A 22,906-nucleotide genomic window follows, 5' to 3' on the forward strand; every position below is an offset into this window, starting at 1 on the left:
CTAAGCAGCATTTTGATTTCTCATCTGAAGCAACATTTCCTGTTCTCTTATAGTAGCTTTTTGTAACTTTCCCTTTAAGTAGAAAGAAGTAGTATATCTGTAAATAAAAATATCTCAATAAATTATATCCTCTTGACTGTACAAAGACCACATTTTCTTCCTGTGAAAATGACCATAGAACAGAAATGCTGACCAGAAACCTTTTCTCCATGACATTTTTTGACAAAACACCAGAGGCTGTATTTTCCTACAGACTTGAGATCCTGAAAGGAGACCTGTACAAAACACAAGAGATAATCCCACTGTCATTTACTGCAAACCGTTTAGCAGCCTCTACTCCTGGAATGTTTCAAGCCATATGTGGAATCATCTTATCAAATCCACCAGTCTACTTCAGCATATTAGAAGGAGGAAACTAGTTCTGGGTTTCTCATGCCCTGTGAATACATCCATATCTCAAAGCCAAGTTTCAGGCTGCCCCAACTCATGTCCCCTAGCAACTCTGCTAATCTGACCTGGCTATAAAGGCTAGGAAGCTGGGGTTCCCTATCATGGTGTTTACTTAACACATGTCACATCTAAAATAAGGATTGCTTTAGCTGAAAAAGCAAGTCATTTATAAGTGTGCATTTATAAGGGCAAAAGTCAAGGCAACTGCAAACCACTTGTCAACTTATTTAGAGGAAATTGTGTAATCAACTTAACATACCAGTTAGCCTTTACCTGCAAGGTCAAGCTCAGAGTTCCTGTATGTCACCACACTGGCCTATTAATCACTCTGCAGGAAATTCCACATTTTTCTTTAAACTATAGAAAGTGGAGTGCGAACAGCATCTAGAGAGGACTTCCTATTTGTTTCTTTGTCTCCTGACTTGGATGATGTTTCATGATTTTAAAAAAAATTTTGACTTGCTTGCTATAGAATTTAAAATAGGTTCAGAAAGATATATTTCAATATGCATTGCTAAAGGGAGTTTTATCGCACAAAGCTAGATTTAGGTATTTGATGGCTGGGAGCCAGCTTACTGCTGTAGATTCCAAGTGGAGATAGAAAGCATTGACACTGCTGAACAAGTAACAGATCTTTCATTCCGGGGGGGAAAAAAGGACATAAGCTACTAAATTTAAAACCATTTCCTCTTCTTTTCATACTGCCAAAAAAGTCCAGATATGTGGTTTTTGAAGACATCCTAATTTGAGGCATGATTCACTAAAAAAAAAAAAAAAACCCCTTGAAATACCTTTAAAATTTTTTACTTGAAACTATCTTTACTTTGCCTTCATTTCTAAACAGCATAATTGAGGTATAATTCATATACTGTGCAATTTACCCATTTAAAGCATAAAATTCAATGGTGTTTTAGTATATTTATCACACTGTATAATCATCATCACAATCAATTTTAGAAAATTTTCATCACTCCAAAAAGGAACCCCATACCCATTAGCAGTCACCCTCCATTTCTCTTCAACCTCTCCAGCTCTAGGAAGCCACTAATCTACTTTCTGTCTCTATAGATCTGCCTGTTTTGGACATTTCCTACAAATGGATTCATATAATACAGTCTTTTATGTCTGGCTTCTTTCACTGAGCATGTTTTCAAGGTTCATCCCGGTTGTATTAGGATTTCATTCCTTTTTATGGCCAAAGACTCTTGAGAGTCCCTTGGACTGCAAGGAGATCCAACCAGTCCATCCTAAAGGAGATCAGTCCTGGGTGTTCACTGGAAGGACTGATGTTGAAGCTGAAACTCCAATATTTTGGCCACCTGGTGTGAAGAGCTGACTCATTGGAAAAGACCCTGATGCTGGGAAAGACTGAGGGCAGGAGGAGAAGGGGACGATAGTCGGCTGGATGGCATCACCGACTCAATGGACATGGGTTTGGGTGGACTCTGGGAGTTGGTGATGGACAGGGAGGCCTGGCGTGCTGAGGTTCATGGGGTCGCAAAGAGTTGGACACGACTGAACGACCGAACTGAACTGAATATACTGCATTTTACTTATCCATTCATCAGTTGACAGACATTGGGCTGTTTCTGCTGTTTGGCTATTCTGAACAACGCTGCTCTGAACACTCACGTACAAGTTTTTATGTGAACCTGCACTGTCATTCCTCTTGGATACACATGCCTAGGGGTGGAAACGTTGGGTGGTACGGCAGCTCCATGCTGAACACTTTAAGGAACTATCCAACTGTTTGACAAAGTGGCTATGCCGTTTTACGTTCTCATAAGCAGTGGGTAAGGGTTTTGATGTCTCCACATCTTCATCGACACTTGTTACTGTCTTTCCTATTTTAGCCATCCTACGTGTGTGAAGTGGTAACTCACTGTGGTTCAGATATTTTAAAGGGAATGTTCCCATGGGGTTTCTGTCTTGTTTTCCCCTGGCCAGTACCATGAACGCCAGCCACTGTACGATGTGGTGTCCTCTGCAGCAGACGAGATGGAAGGAAGTGCAGAAACACAGACAAAGCAGACGAGACGTCAGCTCAGAGACTTGGGACAGTCATGGTTTATTTTGAGACTACGACGTTCTGACTTTTGTAGATATGGAGAAACAGAAAATGACTAAACCACTCACAAAGGCCGCTCTAAGCCACAGCTTCTTTTGTTGTTTGGCACTTTCTTTGCCTGATTTACTTTCGGAGAACAAATTCGGTCTTAACTGCAATGTGTAATTGTTAAAAAATGATTAATTTTGCCTCTGAAGAGCCATTTGTAGCTAATGTTCTATATGAGTAGCTTCCACGCTTATATTTCCACTTTCTAGGGGGCTTGGACCCAGCAACCAGAAAGATAATCCTCCTTTGTGGACATTCCCACAGTTAACTCCACACACATCTGGATGGCAGTTCAATAGTCCACTGTTATTCAAACAATCTGTAATCACACATACTGTGTGTCAGCTAACAAGCCAGGGTGTATGGCTTCTCAGTATTCCGTAGCACGCAGCACGCACAATTTACAAATAAAATAAAAATCTACAGCAAAGACAACGGCACATTCTTCATTGAATGACTGAGTAAAAAGAGCGTCTCTGTTGAAAGACAAGACATCACTTGTTATTTTGACGGTCAATGAAAAGAGGTACAGAAAACCATATTTCATCTTTAGCTCTCTTAACATGGGAAAGTTCCATATCTGTAGCGTGGAAGAACCTGGGGCCATATGTTTCTTTAAGCTAGGCTTGAAGCAGAGATGGCCAGATGACCACTAAGCAGTATGAAATGCAGCTGACAAAATTTCCCGGGCTAATCCCTGTAAGGCATGGTAGATGGCAGAGAATGGAAAAGATGGACACCTCACTGCGATCAACTGCTTTTCTTATTACTCTCAGCTGGGAGGATGTCAGGAGGGAGAAACTGAGTTCAACTTCCCAAGTAGCTGAGTAACAATTTTGGAAACAAGGAGTCTGATAAGGCCAGAGGAAGTGAAGTCTAACTTGTCCTGAGAAAAAAGGGCTGGGGACAGGCTCTCCACACTCAGCCACTGAGACCCCGGACAAGCCATTGAGATGACAAGGTGGCGGAAATAGCATGCCAACGACGGATCATTGTGGGATAGGGAGGTGTTGGGAAATGCAACCAGAGGAGCAGCTGTGCAACATTCCACCTGTCCTGCTGGCCTGGCAGCATGGTGACCCCTGACCCTGAAGGGCTGTGTGCATCACTGGGAGTCCAGAGCCTGTTCAGAGCATGTCCAGGTCTTGGTGAATGTTGAGGCCTCACCGGGGGATCACTTAGCTAGGTCACTAGCTCAAGTCCACTAGGTCAAGTCCGTAAGACTCAGCGACCAGATGACAAAGCATTTCTTATCCAGGAGGGTTCCCCACCCCCACACCCAGGGTTGCCACACTGGCTTTGTGCCTGTGACACCATAACTTGATTCCCAGGCTCTGCTGAAAGCTTCTTAATAGAGGACAGCCCCAAGTCCAAGGTAAACTCAACAACCTTGTAAGAAAATAGTCAGTAAGGTTCAGGTGACTCAAGAGAGGAAGAAACTGTTGCTGTTTAATCAGGTTGCACTGGGGAGGCAAGATGAGTTTCACATTGAACTTCACATGTCTTTATTACTCTCCACTCACAATATATGAATACCTTTAATATTTCAGGTAGCTAGTCATTTTTTCCCCCCAGTATATCAGGTATTCATTGAGGATCTATTATGTGCTAGGAAGGGCATTGCACTCTGGAGATATAAAGAGAAAGGAAACACAATGCCTGCCCTCAAAGATCTCATGGCCTTAGAGGAGAGCCAAGCTGGCACAGAATAATTTATATCATGAACTGATGAACGGGAGATGGAGGACAGTGAGGAGGCCCAGAGGGAAGAAGGACTATTCTGCCTGAGGGCTTGGAAGAGCTCCCCAGAGAAGGTGAGTGAACCCCACCTTGAGAACATCCCGGATGCTCTGCCAGTGACCACTGTTTTACACGTGGCCCGACTGAGCCTCCAGTGTGGGACAGTGAATCAGCCTGGCTAGTAACCAAGCGAGAAATCTAAGCTCCTCTCCCGTACTCCATTCTCAGTATCCCATGCACCCCGGGAATTGGCAAGGCAAGCAACTGGATGGTGGTGACGAACCCAAACTTCATTAACCCGACAGAACATTCCTCTTGATCTCTGGACATCTGTGGATTTGCAGGAGGGGGCCTCATGGCCATGCCTAGATCTGCCCACCACGGCACAGACCTGCATCTTCGGCTCTCTCCCTTATACCCCCTAGAAGGCAACAATGCTACGGCTTAGGTATCAAACCAACAATAAATAGGAAAAGCAAAAGGAACTGCAAGAAGAATGACTCAGCAACAGAAAGTCATCAATTTATGGGGAAAAAAAAAAAAAAGGTTTCTTTTGGATCTCCGGAAGTATGTCCTGAAAGGTAAGACAGCCACAGACAGCTTTAATTGCCAGATCACGGTAGGTCTCAGTGACCTCGACAGTCATCTTCACATGGATGGAGTGCTCTTGTTCTATTTTGGAGGCACCCCTGCGCTTCACACGTGGAGGCCTTGCCTCAAGATCACAGACCTGGATTAAGACCTTACAGGCCGCCCCTGCCGCCCCCTGAGAATGCAGGCTCCTCGCTCTCAATGTACCGAAAATACTGCACGCCCTGGCCCGGGCATCCCAGGGAACGGAAGATGCCAAAGAGACTTTCAGAATTCAGCCTTATTATTTTGCTAGGAACATTTTCTTTTGGTTCATTTTAAAATCATTTCTCAAGTTATCTCCTTATGGGACAAAATGAAAAATCCAAATCTCACTGGAATTTCTCCTTTTAAAAATTAATTGTCAACTATTGACCAGCCTTCTCCTTTGATCATTATAGAACCATAGAGCTTCAGAGTAATAAGAGCCCAGACGAGCTGTCCAGAACCACAGCGCATCCGATGCCTCTGTGATAAGCATCCCTACTAAGCAGTCAGGTACTGTATGCCATCAATCCTTTCACCAACATCATCTTACTACTCGTTTGCCATTCAGGGCAGCTCTCTCAGTGAGAAAGCTCTCTCATTTTAATCCACAATATACTCCTGGTAGTCTCCACCTACACGTCCTGGATCAAGCTTTTGGGGCCACAGAGACAGGTCTAATGATTTTTCTATAGCACAGCCCCTGTGAAAGTTGAAGAGAATCTGTTACGTAGTATTTCTTACCATCTCTAACCTCTGAATGCACCCCAGTTTGGAAAGAAGTTTCTAAGCTTGGAATTTGGAAGAGGTTTTGATGAAGCTTTTAGAGTCATGACCTTCCTAGCATTCAACTTCTGTCGTAACTCTGCTGCTTCTTCCAACCAACATAACTATTCTTTCATTCTCCCTCTAATCTAGCAATCCATCCATCTACCCACCCACCCATGTATCCATTCACCTACACTCTCCGCCCACCCATCCATGCATCCAATACTTATAGAGAGCTTACCACGTGCGAGGCACTATTCCAGGGACCAAGGTTAGGGTAGTGGACTAGATAAACAAGGTGTCTGGTTTCGCATGGCTTACAATCTAATAGAGACAACTCACAGTCATCAAGTGAATACATGAAGAAAGAGGATAAAGTACAAGATACTAGGTATGGAGGATAGGGAAAGCCTTTTTGAGGACTGACATTAACCTGAAAAAAAAAAAAAAAAAAGAAGGGGCCATTCAAGTGACTATTTAGAGGAAAAACATTCCAGAACCGAACAGCAAGGGCAGAGATTGCACAAGAGTGAATGTAGGTCAGGTGAGAGAGAAAGAACAGTAGGAGATGGAGTCTGAGGTATGGAATCATCAGAATGTGTGTGTGTGTAGGGGTGTGTGTGTGTGTGTGTATTTAAACCACCACTCAGAATAGAGTCACTTGTAAATTCAGCTTTACCTGCTTGCAGAAATAGCAATTCAAATTAGTTGATCCCTGTTTCTCTGTGGCCCATAAATATGTTGCTTTTCTCCAGAATGTCAATTAAAAAGGTCTTGTAATGTATCAGTGGAGTGCTATAGGGGACTCAGTGACCAGACTGGCAGAATATTAATTTCAACTGAGTTGCAGGATTCCTGAACAGTCAAGGAAGAACAAGGGTATGTAAACCCAAAGCCAACTCACATTAACTCAAGAACGGGCTTTGTGTGTTCTAACCAATTATACCTCCTCCGCTAGTTTTTAAAAGCTTTATTTATGAAGCCCATATTGAAAATTAAATGTTTATGACCATTTTTTGAAGGTGAGGTATAGAACTTGGCAACATATTGATTAATAACTTGTGGATGGCTGGTGTAAGGAAGCCAGTTTTGAACCCAGCTGTAAACAATGCATCAGCAAGGGTTTCAGCTATTTGGGGTTCAGAGCTTGCCAATTTGTAATTAGTTGCAGATTTTCAATTACTTCTCAGCAAACAAAATTGTTTTATTTGCATCATTTACTTGGCATTTAATTTTAAAAGAATCCAATTGATTATTCTTAAAGACAATGAATTTGGAGGGCTGGGATAAAAATAAATGGAAACATTTTTGAGTAGCCCTACATCTGTATTTTTGTTTTGAGAGATATCAAGGTACAGAACTTGGCCTAAATTCAATCAATTCTATCCCACAATCCCAAAATGCATCCTGTGCAATTTGTCAAAAAGATTTTTGGCAACTACGTATAAAGCTCATGAGATTTGTAATGAAGAACATAATCTGAGGAGGAAACAAAAAAAGCAAAGTTGCATTTTCTGCTAATTGAAACTGGTAAACTATTGTAACTCTGAATTCAATAGAAGATGAAAATAATTTTAAATGTTAGTCCTTGTTATTTTGCATCAGACTGGTTCTCTCCATGACTCGGGGCTCCTTACAGGCCCATTCTTTTTTCTGTGAAGAAAATTCAAATCATTCAATGAAATATTGATTGAGGACCTACGCAGTAGTTGGTGCCAGTGTTAGTCGCTCAGTCATGTCTGACTCTGCGACCCCCTGGACTGCAGCCTGCCAGGTTCCTCTGTCCATGGAATTTTTCAGGTAAGAATACTGGAGTGGGTTGGCATTCCCTTCTCCAGGGATCTTCCCAGCCCAGGATGGAACCCAGGTCTCCTACATTGCAGGCAGATTCTTTATTGGCTGAACCACAAGGGAAGCCCAGTTGGCGCTAGAGTTACTACCAAATAAGAGACGATTTCTGCCCTTACAAAGATCAGAGTTTAGTGGAAAAGGACGGAGCTTTAAAAAGAATATTAAAGATTGGCTGTGACAAGTATTATGATAAGTAAAACACCATGGGATTAGAAAGGAGGAATTCATTCTGAAGATCTGAAGATCAGGGAAGGTGAGAAGGTAAAATGCAATAAAGCAAGGAGGGATGGATTTCTGCAGTGGGGGTGGGGGTGGGGATGGGGAGGAAGACATTTTAGGGAGGGGGACTGGGGCACAGAACGACACAGAAGAGGGAGTGTGCACCCTGGTCAGAGACCTGAGGCAGTCTAGTGTGGCTGGGTAGACGTGGTGAATCAGGAAGGGGTGGGGAGGAGGCGGAGGGAGGCGAGAGCAGATTGCAGATAGCCTGGGACAGACCACACGGGAAGGAGCTTGAACCCGGTTTTGAAGGTGGGGAGGAGCCCATGAGGAACACTGGGCAGTGACAGGATCAGGAGGTTCTGTGCTGAGAATGACCAGCTGGGGAGCGAATGGTCTGTGAAGAGGGGCAGGAGCAGTAAGGGCATAAATGACAAGCGATCTGAGGCGTTTCAGAGCTGTGATCGAGGGAACCTAAGCAGCATTCCTAAAGACTACGGGAGTGAGAGAAGAGGGTGGGTCCAAGCTGACTCTCAGACTTCCTTAGATGCTCACCCTCTTATCCAAGACAGAACATGTAAAGCATAATTCTGATGGGGTGAGAATGATACACACACTCAGAAAGTGCCACAGTAGAACATTAGGGCAACCCTCAAAAACATTATGAGAAATGAAAGAGGTCAGCCATAAAAGGTCACATATTGTACGTTTCCATTTCTATGGGATGTCCAGAGTAGGTAAATCCACAGAGACAGAGGCTAGGGGGAATGGGGAGTGACTGCTTAATGGGTAGAGGTATTTGGTTTTGATGAAATGTTCAGGACTAGAAGAGGTGAGGATTGCACACCGTCCAATGTGCTGAATGACGCTCTTGAAAATGGTTAATTTTATCTCCTGTGAATTCTACTTCAACTGAAAAAAAAAGATAGAAGGAAAAATAAAAACAAAAGTCGCCAAACATCATGGCAATCCATGGGACCTTATATTTCAGAGTTGTACATGCCCAGAGCCTCCTCTTAAATCCAAAGAGTAGGAACACAGACAAGGAGGAAATGCTAGTGCCCATTCATTGAGGGCAATCGTTGCTTTGGTTCCCAGTGGACACCCTCCTTCCCACCTGTGATCATGCACATTTTCCTTGGAAGGCCTGGGCTGCTGACTCTGAGGGTGTTTAATTTGCAAGAACCTTATTCCTTAGGTATATCCTCTACTCGGACCATCTGCCTTTACTATGTCAAACTCTGGCTGACCTAGTAATGTGAGGAGTCAATCTGTCATGTGGGAGACATATTTGGGGGGAGGGGGAGGAAGCAGAGCACACAGAGAGAGGAGCATGTAGGTCAGGAAACAGTAAGGAAAACTTTCTGGCATTCATATTGGTCATCAGTAGCCCTGGGGGAATAAAGGGCTCCCTGGGGCTCAGTGCATCACTGGGAAGATTAATTAACATTTGTAAAGGCCACACACAATGTGAAAGGCCCAGTAATGGATCTCCAAAAGCTGCAGTCCTTGTTTTCCAGAAGGGTCATGAAACCAGGAGTGGAAAATATTCCCTAGAAGACAAGCTGGATGACCTCGGCCATGAAGAACACTGCAAAGAAATGACCGGGCTTGTCTGGGATTCTCTTCATTCTCAAGTTGAATCTGATCTGACAGATGTGGTGAGTAATTAAACCCTTGTCCATTCATCGTCTGAATGCTTGCACTGCTCGGAGAATGGGGCAGGAATAATGAGAGGCACAGCCCCTCTGGGACTATTCAGGAGGGCTCAAATTTGCATGGTCACATGAACCCAAAGGAAGTGGATTATGCTGCCCCGCCAGGAAGTGGAGACCGCCAGAGCTTTCTGATTTGCATAAATCATAGGGCTGGAAGGCAGCGGGGCTTAAGGGCTCTCAAAGAAAGCCAGGTGTAGCTGCCTCCCCCGAAATTCAGTACATTTTTGTAGCTAGATTCCTGCTCACAAAGGCTGTATAGGAAATTTCACTTGTGGTGTCATTTGTTCAAAAGTTTCGTCAATACATTCCCTTAAGTTTCCCCCAAACATGATTTTTATAAGCAAAGTTGCTACACAGCCTTTTAATGAATGGGTTCTTTTAATCACCTTGAAAAAAAGGTGATGTGGTAAGGGGTAATGCATTATATTATGATTACCGCTGTCAACCAATTTATAATTGTGTGACAAGGTGCTTAAGAATTGTTTATGAAAAACACAGTTAATGCCTCTCAAAAAGGATTACATTCTTTTTAAGTTTCAAATGAAGGCTACCAATTAATTAATCCATTTACATAAAAATGTCTTGGATCAGCTACCTGCAAAGATAAAGGATGAAATCTATCCTCTAATTGGAAAAAGAAAAACTGCTATAAATATATGGTAATAAACATATAGAAGGGCTGTACAAGAAGTAAATAGCAGTCATTAATTACAAACTGAAATGTTAAAATTTTTATTTTACTCTAAGCAAAATTAAAAGTATTGATGATGTCACATACTTTGTTGAATAACTTCTCTTAAATATAGTTTTCCATCCATGCCGTTTTACTCAATTTTCTTACTGGAAGCCATACAAAAATTACATAATCATTTTAGATGGGATGTAAATCTCTCTTCAGTTTTTCCTCCTACAGAGCTAACTTCATGTTGTCTCCCAGATTCATAGATATCAGTCAACCAAGTTGGGTTAACATTCAAATGTTTGCTCCCATGGGTTCTGAACAAGTCCTACACTTGACGCAAACAGTCATTACAGACCCAGAGTGGAACAAAGAAGGCAGATATTTACTAGTGAAAAACTGAAGTTGCTTAATCACTTTAATATATGTAATCAAATGGAAATTATACATTACCCAGACTAATTACATATAATTTCTTGGCATTTGGTATACATTATTCAGACTATATCAGGGAAAAAAATTAAAAAAAGATTCTTTTTTATAGCAGAATTTTCATGGTAAAATACATCTCATGTGAAATCCCATCTTCCTAGTATCTATTCTGAAGTTTTGGATGACTTAAGTTCGTTTTCCCTCATGTTTTCCAAGCTGAGGTGGAGCTGCCATTTTGCAGCTGGAACTGGTCTTTTCATGGTCACTTGCTGGATTTATTGACATAGTGGTTGAGAAAATGCTGAGGTGAAAAGTGGGAAGGGAAAGAGAGAGAAAAGAGGAGAGAAAAAGAAAGCAGGAAAAAGAGGGAAGACAGAATATGGAGGAAAGAGAGGGAGATGTTTAAGAAAATCCTAAAGGTACAGGGTGTGATTAATGGGAAGGAGAAATGCTTAGCCTAAGAGACTGATAAGAAATGAACTGCCAGTGTCAACAGGTCACCTGTCACAGGGGCTCTACCTTGTTGGTGGACTGGCAGGAAGTGACACCCAGGCATGCCGGCTCTGCACCAGCCCTGACTCTAAATGAATTTAAAGGTACCTCTTAGAGTTTCTCTTTGGACAGATGGTTCAAGCCGCAAGGTCCTGGCTATCAACTGGCAGGGCCCAATCTCTGTTTTACAAAGGTGTGAGGGAGGAATTATCAATAAACTCCAAGAGAAGCCTTCTCAGAAGTAGAAATAAAAAACTTAAGTTCTAGTAAAGTCTTTGCAGGGAAACGAGGGTCACAGAACGGAAAAAAAAAAAAAACCCTATGGTTTACCTGCAGCTGTACTCTCTCTCCTGTACCAAGTCCATTTCCACCTTCAAAATAACTGAGCTAGCTCATGGGATCTTCTTTAGAAAAGGAAATGATAACCCACTCCAGCGTTCTTGCCTGGAGAATTCTATGGACAGAGGACCCTGGTTGGGCTACAATTCATGGGATCACAAAGAGTTGGACATGACTGAGTGCTAACACTTTACTTCTAAGGAGCTCAGTGCCATTTAAACAAATGGCTGGCGTTATTTTCATGCCCTGCAGCTGAGAATTATGGTGATGAGACCCAGGTCCAGAGAAGTTACATAATTCATCCCAGGCAACGCTGCTGGGGAGAGACGTCCAGATGGTGGGGTTCCTGGGTTAGAGGCTAGTGTGCCCAACCTTTGGCCCTTGAAGTTTCTGGGGAATATCAGGTTTGCTACCCACAAAGAGGGTTGGAAGAACTCTCCAGAATCATAGCCAGGAATGACCCTTGGCAGTACCTTCACAGCACTGAGAATCTATAAGTCCCCTCTCCAAGTGTTTGACAGAATATTTTACAGGTTACACCAAGGGTGTCCGCCCACGATTAGCCAATTTTCAAATGGGGTATGAACTGACTGTCTCAACTGCTTAATTGATGGCATCCCCATCAATGACAACCTACCACACCATAGGCGTGCTGTTCCTCCGTTGTATGTGCCTTGTTAGGAGGTATTTTTGTATAGATCCCTTGAAAGTGTGCACCAATTTGTGCTGTTTTTCCTGAAATGCCTGTGGCGTATTTTGTGTTTTGTTTGTTTCATTTTGGCCTGTACCCCGTAGCTTGCTGGATCTTAGTTGCCCAACCAGGGATTGAACCCTGGACTCCAAGCAGTGGACTCCCAGTGGAGTCCTAACCACTGGACTGACAGGGAATTTCCCTGTTGTGTATTTTGAATACGCTCAATTTCATGCAGGGAAAGTCTTCCTAAGATTCTATATAGCGATAGAACCTCTTCAATTGTAAAACTAAGACAATCCCAGTCTTTGAGGATTAAAGATAAGCACATTGCTTGGCATAAAAAAAAAAAAGCCCACAATAAGTGGTAATTATCACAATTATTATCGCAGAAAAAGAAGAGTAAGCAGTTGTTTAAGGCTACGAGAACAGCTTTATTTTCATATTTTTCTTCCCAGAGATTTAAACTGTTCAGGTCTGTTTGCATTCTTTTTGGTCTGTGCTGATATCAACACATTATTTAAAGACTGTTAGAAAAGTTAATCCAAGAGAAACATACGCTTTAAGTCACTGACCTCTTTAAATGACACCTTTTTCATTAATTATTACCTTTCAGTGATAGTACTGGGGCCAGTTTCTTTTCTCTCTGATGGCTTATGTGAGTTTGAGGATAAAAAGTGGTTTCGAACCCTTCTAGCCAAGGAGCCAAAGAGCCTCTCCTTTTAAACTTTCAAGACAAAAGCAAAAACAAACAAACAAACAAACCTTTAAAGGCCAGTAAAGCTGATAGGTTAGAACCAGTTCCCAGACTAGCTTGGCCACTTAGGAGAGACATGATCTGAGTAAGTTGTTTCCTTACTCATAAGGTGGAATAATAAAAACACTTATCTCTTAGGGCTATTGTGGAAGGTTTTTAAAAATCCACTAATATAAAGGGCTTAGCCCATGCCTGGTACATAGAAGTGCTCTACAACTGGTTACCATAATCACGCTACTATCAGTAACCATAAAACTCCCATAGAAGAGTCAGGGCATTGGTGCAGGGAATGGTTATTGATCGATATTGATGGAGAACACTAGGGGTAACCAAGGCCCCACTCACCCCCAACTCTCCCTCTCTTTGCACGTACATGGCGTGATTCTATTTCTTTTTTTCCATTTCAGGAAATTAATTTGCACTTGAAAATAGTCACTAAGCTGAGCCCTTTGTGAAATATGTGTTTAAAAAATGTGGTGGTGACACCTGGGGTTATCAGTCTTTTTATTTGTGGAGACAAAGGTCATATCAGACTTTAGCAATTGTGTATTTTCTGGGCCCACATACTACGGAAGGCTCCTTTATCCCCTTAGTGCAAGCAATTTATTTTATTTCAGTCTTTCTTTTCATGAGATGGAGCAAACAGCCTGTGTTATTCTGAAAGGATGTTAAAAAGCAAAATTATTCCCAGAAATTTCTAGTTGACTTAACAGTTGTGGATAAACACAAACCGGGTGTCATTCTGCCACATGGACCCGCCCTACACCATCTACTGCTGATTTCATCAGCTGTGTGAGGCATTCTCAATATTTATTCTTCTTTTACTATTGGTAGATAATATTTCTGATTCTACTCAATTTAAAATAGAGAGAGGGAGAAAGAAACAAAGAAGGAATGAAGGGAGGGAGGGAGGAAGAGAGGCTTAAGCAGGGACTGGCTCCAAGAATCTGAGAAGTGGTCCTGAGTTAAATCCCTTTCTCTGGTAAGTGAGACAACTGGTGAGCTGGAGCCACACTGTCCCCTCAGCAGCCCGTTCGTGTCGCAGATGCGCTGCACAGCGTCAGGGCAGCTGCAAGGCATCCTGGGAGCGTGGGGTGGGCTTTACTGGGGCCAGAGGATGGGGGGTAAGGTGGAAGTAGGGGAGGCGGGGTCCTGTTGAGGTTGGTCAGTCCTCGGGCTTCCAGGAGTCTTGAGAGCTAAAGGTGAGCTTTCAGAAGCCTACTTTTTATTTATTTATTTTTTTAAGCCTACTTTTTAAAACCAAGATTTTGGATTCCTTCAGAAAGTGGACTTTTAATAACCCTGGATCCTCAGGAAAGGTAGAAAGATATGACAGGAGGGTAAAAAAAGATACTACTGCATAATTTTTCCTTTCACGTATAAAATCTTATGAAGATTAACTTTCCTTCTGCTGTTGGTATTATTAAGCTTGAGCCCACTCTGCTGCACACTGGTTTTTCAGCCTTGAGAATGGACAATGCTGGCTGCACTGACTTGTTGATCCATGAAGTCTATACACTGAAATACAAGCCACCCAAAAGCTCAGGACTTCGCTGCGAGCATCAGCTACGTAAAGCTCCTCTCCTCAGCCCATGTTCTAGGAGGTATTCATGAAGAATGGCTGCTTATAATTTATTTCCTATCGTGTTTTCTTCATGTATACAACTTTGACTCCTTAGGGATCATGAGAATTCTTTATTGCAGGGTATCTTTTATGCAGGAAAGAATGCAGCTTCTCTCTTGGAAGAGCAGTTTGGCTCTGCTCTGTCTTCTTTCAGCAACATTTAATGAGGGCCTACAGTGTGCCTTGTTCTAGGTAAGCTTGATGGAGGCAGACGCTGGAGGAAGACAGGTTCAAACCACACAAGAGCAGGCTGAGCAAAGCCATTTTGGGTTTTACTGCTGATGCTTCTCACTATCTTAGATGAAGGACAATTTTTGCTTGGATGTTTCATTTCCAAACTTTTGAGGACTAATAGGTACATAGTCATTAAGTTGTGTCCAACTCTTTGTGACTACAGCCCACCAGGCTCCTCTGCCCATGGGAATTCTCCAGGCAAGAACACTGGAGTGGGTTGCCGTTTCCTTACGGAGTCCTATTAACACGACAAGCCGCACGCAACTTATCTAAAGTGTACTCAGCAGCACTCAGAACAGTTTATGCCCTGTTCAGTGAGACAGTCGGCCGACTGTGTGTTTGGATGTTGTGGCAAGGGGAAACCACTATATTTTTAAATGCTTACTCTCGATTGTTACACTTACAACATCATAGGATAACAGCATACAGTTCATGGACTGGCACCAGGAGTAGCTCTAGACCAAAGAATGAAAGATGTTCAGTGAAGCAACTGAAAGCCTGCACCCTGATTCCTGTTTTGTGCTTTTCTGTCCAGACTCGTGCCCCACCTCCATATCCTGCAGCCTCCAGCAAGCCAGTCAAAGCAGGACCTAGTCTGTGAAAATAAACTATCAACCCCAAGATAGTCTGAAGTCCTTGAAGACCATTGTCTATAAAATTTTATGTGTATGTGCATTTTTCTAGCGAGAAGGACCCTAGTTTTCATCTTATGTTCGAATGGGTATGTGGACATACATGGTGGTATGTGGAAAAATGCTTCTGATTAACTTCTCAACACTTTTTCATTACCCAGCAACTCTAGTTAAAAATTTCAACATGCACCCACCTGTGATTCCCAGGGAAACACACACACCTGAGGGATGTTTGTTTTCATGAAGCCTCCCCTGACCTGATGACTGGGCTGACCATTTCCAAGGTGTTTCAAAGCACTGCTCTTCTGGGTTAAGAAAGAGACTAAATTCGTCTACCAAAGTCTTGGATAGCAACAGGAGGTTAACTTTCTTCACAAATTAAATGAAAATTAGTCCGTGAAAAGGATACAAGTATTCTTCAGCAGTAGAAAGGTGTTCTTCACACTGGCATCTTAGAAGCTCAAAGATGAGTGAAGCATCTGACTTAGAAGGGAAGGACGGACGGACCGAGAGAGAAGGTCGGGTCTGGGAGGAGGAGAGGTGAACACTGGCTGCTGTAGGCGTGTGGGAGGCAGGGAGTATCTAGGTGGAACCAGATGACCACAAGGTGCTGGAATAATGAGATATCCAGGAAGATGGGGGTTGCCATTCCAACACAAATATAACCGTCTGAAAAACGAATCTACCCCTAGGGCCCGGACTGTGGCCTTTACACGCATAGAAAGGCAGCAGGATTCCTTGTAGAAACGGCTGATTCCAGATTCAGGCCAGGAGCCTGGGGTACCTTATCCTGCCAGAAGATACTAGAGGAATTACATTCAAAGGTGACCGGAGGCATCTAGAAGGGATTCCCATTGATGAAAGATGGGCTCTCTGAATATCAAAAAGAGTATGACTACAGTGGACTGATGCATATGAAACAGACGAAACCTTAAGTTTTTAAATAGTATTCAACAAACAAACCTCCAAAGGCCACTTTTGGAGGTTGCTGGAGCAATTCAATATTCTGAAAACTGATAAACCAATGGAAAGAGGCTTTTATGCCTGCTTCTCTTGTATGAACTGTATTTCAGAGTGAGCCAACAGTTGATAATGATAAGTTCTATTAATATACAGAATAATAGCTAATATGTGCAGAAAGAATGGCCGAATTGAGAATCTCCATTTGTAACCTCTAATGGATGTAGATAGTGATTATTAAGTAATTGTAACTGTTAACAGGTAGATAGACAACTTCATAATGGATGAATCAGGCTGGCCATATCTGAACTCACTATCAATTTTGACATCAATAAAAGTTGTTATGCCTCCTGTGATACAATTGAACCTGAATTTCATCAAGTCTTCAGAGCTAAGCACTAATTTACAGGAAGTACAGAGGAGAGAGGAACACATAAAACAGTACAATGAGGATGCAACAGGTCAAATACATAATGTGGACATTTTACAGGACAATGATCTGGTTTCTTCAACAAATAAATACTATAAAAACAGGAGCACTATCTGTAATAGGTTGAAAGAGGTTTAAGGCCAGTCGGTCAAATGCAACAGGTGCATCTTGTTTGGATCCTGATTCAAACTGCCCAGTTATTTGTGGACGTTTGTAAAATAATTAGGGAAAACTTAACCTGGCCAGGGCATGTAATCATTAAAGCTGTCAGCCGTGATAAGGGTAGTTTTTGAAAAGTTGTTCTGTGTGTACTAGAGCTACTTACTATTAATAAAATATATATAGTTAAAATCAGATTATCTCGAATTTGCTTTAAAATACTCTGGGAAAACAAAAGAAAAAGGGAAGAAAAAGAAAACAAGAATGGCTAAATGTTGGTAATTGTGAAAGATGGGTGTTGGGAGATGGGGGTCCACTACAGTATTTTTTTTTCTGTATGTGTTATATAAATTTCTGTGAGAAAATGATTTTTTTTTTTTTTAAGAGAGAGACTCTCCCAGAAAATAAAGCAAGTTATGACAGGCAAGCTGATGAAAAACACAACCCTTATCTATTGAGTCTTTGAATTCATGCCCACCACACTTGCCTGAGCCCTAGGGTCTGAGGAGGCCAAGCACAGGTCACACCAGGGAGTTCAGTCTTCCTGGCCTCTGCAGAACTGGGTAACTAGATGCCTGGGAACTCATCGGCGGCAGCAATTGCGCTGAGTCCACAGTCCCCAAGAGAGGCTGGGGCAGCTGTCTGATTGGTGGGAGGGGATGGAGGCTTTCAGGATCTACTCTGGGAGAGGCAAGGAAGAGAACTCCAGCCATTGCCTAGCATCCTCTTTAACCTCATTCCCAGAGCAAATCCAAAATGAGTACCCACGGAACCATGCCATCTGGGATTCTATCATGCACCACTGGCAATATGCCATGGCAAGCAACCCTCAGAACTGTAGATGACTGGCATATTTGAGGCCACACACATCTTGTCTCCAGCTCTCTATCCTCTTGTATGTTATTAATGCATTTAAAGAACTGTAATAAATTTGGATTTGGAGAGGGTTTAGTTAAAGGTAATAACACCATACTTGATACAAAAATGACCTATTGGGACCTGTAATATCTCCATGCCAGCTTTTTTCAATTAAGTGACCACAACTAGCAAACAACTATTAACATGGGGACTTTGTGGGCTACAAAGATATGCAGTGTCTGCAATGGTGAGCCACAAAATGCTTATAGGAGAAAAGGGAGGAAAAAAAAAAAAACCAGTTTCTCACATAAGTTCTCGAGACAAAGATGTTATTCAGCTTTACAATCCTTTGAGCTCCTCCTAGGAATATTCCACCAATCTCCACAATTGCAGTTGGAGGCTGTCTCATGGAAAGTGTGTGCTAGAGAACCTGTAATATCCATGAAATGTCTACACTTGTCCTCAACCAAGAGAGTCAGGGACTCCTGCTACTGTACCCTCAATGACTAGAGCCGCCTCAGTTATTTCTTCAACTGAAAATTAAACAGAAACTAGGCCTAATTGTGCACTTCAATTTTTCTCTGAGGCTGTCCCACACACCCTAATTGTATTTACTTTTTTGCACGATTAGCCACGGATGCTGGAGTTTGGAGCCGCTGCTTCCTATTGAATAGCAACCATGCTTTCTGGACCGTAGGTCCCACGGTTCAGCAGGGTGGCGGCTGGAAACTGGAGATTACCCAGAGGATTCGGGAGGTCAGCCTGCCATACACAGTGCTTCGTGGCCCTCCCGGTTATCCAGCGGGGGCCCAATATCACCCTTCAGCCCAGGCTCCTGGCTGGCAGAGCTCTGGCCTATTCTTCATGCAGAATAAAGAGCTGGAGAGAGCTGTGGGAGGTTGCCTGGCTCAAGCTTTGGCTTCTTGCAAAAAGCTTGATGCAAAACATTCCACTTCATTGGAAAGTTCTGAATCTGAGGGAGTACACTCTTGCTAGAGTAGCTGAAAAGAGTCTTTAGTTTTCAAGTAAGGTCAGTCCTGTTTGCAGCCTTGTACGGAACAGACTGTTTTCTCAATAGGAGCTTAGCTCCTATGCCAGGAGCATTACTCTACAGCTACTACTAGTAACAGCAGCAAAACAACGATGATGATGACGATTGTAATGTCATAATATGCCAAGCTTTTATTTTCTTTCAGGTCTTTATCTTAGTTTTTATCATATGAGTAGCATTGTAATCTCCATTTACAAATGAAGAAACTGAGGTACAGAGACATGAAAATAACCTGCCCAAAATCAAGAACTAGTAAGTGGAAAAAGTCAGGCTTTCTGGCTCTAGAGCAGTGGTGTGAACTACTGTGAGATGCTGCCTCTACCCACATTAGCCACGTTAGTTTTGACTAATTTAGCCACATGAGCTAAAACTTACGAGCTTCGGTTCTGAATGGATAATTTGAGTTCCAAAGAGTGGCCAAAATGACAAAGCAAATGTCCAGAGTTTGCTGAGTTTATGCTTTAGTTCATCTTAACCCTGGTTTCATAGAAGAATCATCTGGACAGCTGTTAAAAAACACTGACGCTGGGAACCCGTCCTTAAGAGATTTAGATTCATGTGGTCTGGGGTGGAGCCTGGTCATCGGTGTGTTTAAAAAGCTCCCCAGGTGATTCTCATGTGCAGCCAGGGCTAGGAATCCCTGGGTGAGACTGACAGATGCGCTTCTGAACAGCTTTGCCAAAATAAAAGATGCAGTCGACACTGCCGCACATTTTCTTCCTCTTCGATAGTCACAAAGGACAATATCATACTAAAGGCTCATATTTAAACTTCTTTGAATATGGGACCTTTGTTGTGCAGAGTGTCTATAAACAGATGGGAAGTGCTGTTCTGTTTGGAAACTAGTAATTCAAGCTGATAAATTTGGTTACTCTCTGTTAAACAGAAAACTGTACAGACAGGAGTTTTCCAGTCAGTCTCTTTCTTCAGTAAGGATACAAAGGACTCCTTAAACCAGCTTATTCTCTTAAGTAACAACAAAGATCCACAATCTCATAGTTGGAAGGGACTGTGAGTGCCTCCTCATTTCTCTTGACAACAATACCACACACATACACACACACACACACACACACACACACACACTGCAGATCCCTCTTAGAGCATCCTCCCAGATGGTCATCCAGCTCTAGCTTGAACAGTTCAATGACAAGAGACCTCACTCCTCCACAAGACAACACATTTCATTGTTGGGCAGATCAAGTCTTCTTTATATGGCCTCAAAATTGCCTCCCTATAACTTCTCCTTTTTCAGAGCTCTGTTGTTGTCTGGAATAATGGCATAAAGTCTCCTCTTCTTTCAAATGAGTGTCCTTCAGCACATCATTAAGGCGCAGCATGGTACACTGGAGGGAACACAGGCCTACACAGGAGCCAAGAGACTTGCATCTGGCATGTAGCTCTGACGGAGACATTATGACTACAGCAACTAATGCAAGTCCTTCAGGCCTTAGTGTCATCATAAACATGACAAATCCATAAAAACAAGGACAATGAAAAACTTAACCACATAGTTGTAAACATCAAATCAAAAGTGTAAGTCAGATGCTTTGTAATTGAATTCTGTGTGTGTGCTCAGTTGCTCAGTTATGTCTGACTCTTTGCGACCCCATGGACTGTAGCCTGCCAGGTTCCTCTGTCCATGGGATTTCCCAGGCAAGAATGATGGAGTGGGTTACCATTTCCTTCTTCAGGGGATCTTCCCAACCCAGAGACTGAACCTGTATCTCCTGCATTGGCAGGTGGATTCTTTACCACCTGGGAGCTCTTTGAAATTGAAAAGAACTCTAGAAACATGTTATTATATTAGTAGATCTTTTAATGTACTACATATATTATATATACATAATATATTTATATTCAAATAATTCTTCTGTGACCTGAAACTTAGATTTTATTTCCAAAGTTAGGTATATTAGTGCTGCTTAATAACTACATCAATGAAGGTAAATTATGCTCCATGGTGCCACCTATCGGTTACTTGTGTCAGTGATTCAAAATTACTTTTGTCAGCAAAAGGCTTGCAAGATGGCATGGGTAACAATGTGTCAATGCTGTCTTTTTGTGAAGACTGGAGGAAACAAAACTATGGACTTGGAATCAGAAGGTCTGGGTTAGAGTTTGCCACCTACTATGCAGGCACCATTCAACAAGTTAGCTAACCTGCTCCCTTATACACAATGGGACAGAAAAATAATATCAATCTTACATGTGCTATTATGAGGTTAAAATAAAATAGTGTGTGTTAAGTACCCAACAATAAATACTGTGGATTCTAACTGCAGAGCACTTCATCATTATTTTTTTTTATTAATCACTGAGAACCCATTTGAAAAATGCATTATTTTCTCTACATTAAGTAGAGACATTCAGTTCTCTGGATTCCACCTGAATAGAGCTCTGTCTATCTTTAATTCTGTATGACCCACATATTTCGTTTTTCAGGCTCTCAGTTACCTAATTTGTAAAATGAGTTAATTGGACAAACAGATCTTTAAGCTATTTTCTAGGTATGACTCTGGGACCATGAAGATCTGACATATTGCTAATCAAATTGAAAATAGTTTCAGAAGTAAACTGATTCCTGAAAGCAGTTCAATTCTTGTATAATCCAAAGATACTACAATTGTAAAAACAATGTGTTCAACTTTAAATCTGTTTTGAAAATTATTCCATTTAGAAAGATATATTTGTTTCCAACTTAGTTCTCCTAGCCACATTCCTAAGGTGAGGTAACAGAATTTTAAAATACTCAATTGAAACAGGTATTTCTCCAAAGAAGAAATACAAATGGCCAATAAACACATTAAAAAAATGCTCAACATCTTAGCCACACCGGGAAATGCAAATCAAAACCACAAAGAGACAGTACCTCACATCCACCGGGATAATTATAATCAAAAAGACAGACAATAACAAGTGTTGGCGAGGATGTGAAGAAATTGGAATCCCGATACATTGCCGGTGGAAATGTAAAACAGTCCAGTTACTTTAGAAAACAGTTTGGCACTTTTTCAAAAAGTTAAACATAGAGTTACCATACGACCCAGCAGTTCTACTCCTAAGTATGCAGCCAGCAGAAATGAAAACATACGTCCAAGAAAAACCTGATGTGACTGTTTACAGCAGTGTTAGTTGTAACACCCAAAAGAGTAGAAACGACCTAGATGTTCACCAATTAATAAATGGATAAATAAAATCTGTAATATTAGTAGGCAACAAAAAGATAAGAAGGACTAATACAGGCTACAACAGATGAAACTTGAAAAGCTTATGCTAAGTGAAAGAAGCCAGGAGCAAAAGATCACATATTACATGATTTCATTTATATGAAATGTCCAGAATAGGCAAATTCATAGAGACAGAAAGTTGATTACTGGTTGTAAGGGGCTAGTGGGAATTGGGGAGTGACTGCTAATGGGTACCAGATTTCATTTTGGGGTGATGAAAATGTTCTACAATTGACTGCAGTGATGCCTGCACAACTTGGTGAATATACTAAAAACCATTCAATCGTGCACTTTAAATGGCTGAATTGTAGACTATGTAAACTGTATCTTAAAGCTGTTAAAAACTCAATAGAAGCCCCTGATCTTTAAATTATAAGGATCAAAGATCAATTCAATTTAAATTAAAGTGCAAAGAACACGTGTTTGTATAATAGTATTCCACGTGGATAATTGCTTTATATGTTCAACTGCTTTAAGCCCATTTTTGCATTTGGATCATTTTTCAAGGCAGAGCTGAAATTTAAGGAAGTAAATTGAATAAACAAGGCTATAGCAGCACACGAAATGTATTTCTTTTATTTTATGCTACCCAGGATTGACTCAGCGGTGTAAAATGCCATTTAAAAAAAGAATGATGAAATTTGAATGAGAAAATGTATTTCATCGTGGAAGATAAAAGTCTTCCCTTCTCTACAGTGAATACAGGTAATTTCAGAAGCAGCAGCTCCTAATTATTCATTGTTGAAACGCTAAAAAAAGGTTCATATTGAAAACAGTGACCTCCAGTTTGCTCTGTGAATGAAGGCAGACACGAATTCTCATTTTCCTAGAATCCTGGTTGATAACTGAGTTGGGAAAGCT

General features: G+C 41.7%; 1 protein-coding gene across 6 annotated transcripts in view; it reads right to left on the minus strand.

The window, feature by feature from the left end:
* The window catches only part of VTI1A (vesicle transport through interaction with t-SNAREs 1A), a 369,166-nt gene that overhangs the window by 76,358 nt on the left and 269,902 nt on the right, over positions 1–22,906 (minus strand). The window contains exon 9 of one of the 6 annotated variants that reach the window (XM_070363700.1): positions 1,132–1,210. The exons of the other annotated variants lie outside the window; for them this stretch is intronic. Coding sequence (XP_070219801.1) covers positions 1,147–1,210 — 64 coding nt within the window. The 3' untranslated portion in view covers positions 1,132–1,146. Of the gene's footprint in view, positions 1–1,131; positions 1,211–22,906 lie in introns of those variants that run through there. 6 annotated transcript variants of the gene reach the window in all.

The sequence above is a fragment of the Bos mutus genome, chromosome 26 (assembly GCF_027580195.1).
Source record: "Bos mutus isolate GX-2022 chromosome 26, NWIPB_WYAK_1.1, whole genome shotgun sequence".
Taxonomy (NCBI): domain Eukaryota; kingdom Metazoa; phylum Chordata; class Mammalia; order Artiodactyla; family Bovidae; genus Bos; species Bos mutus.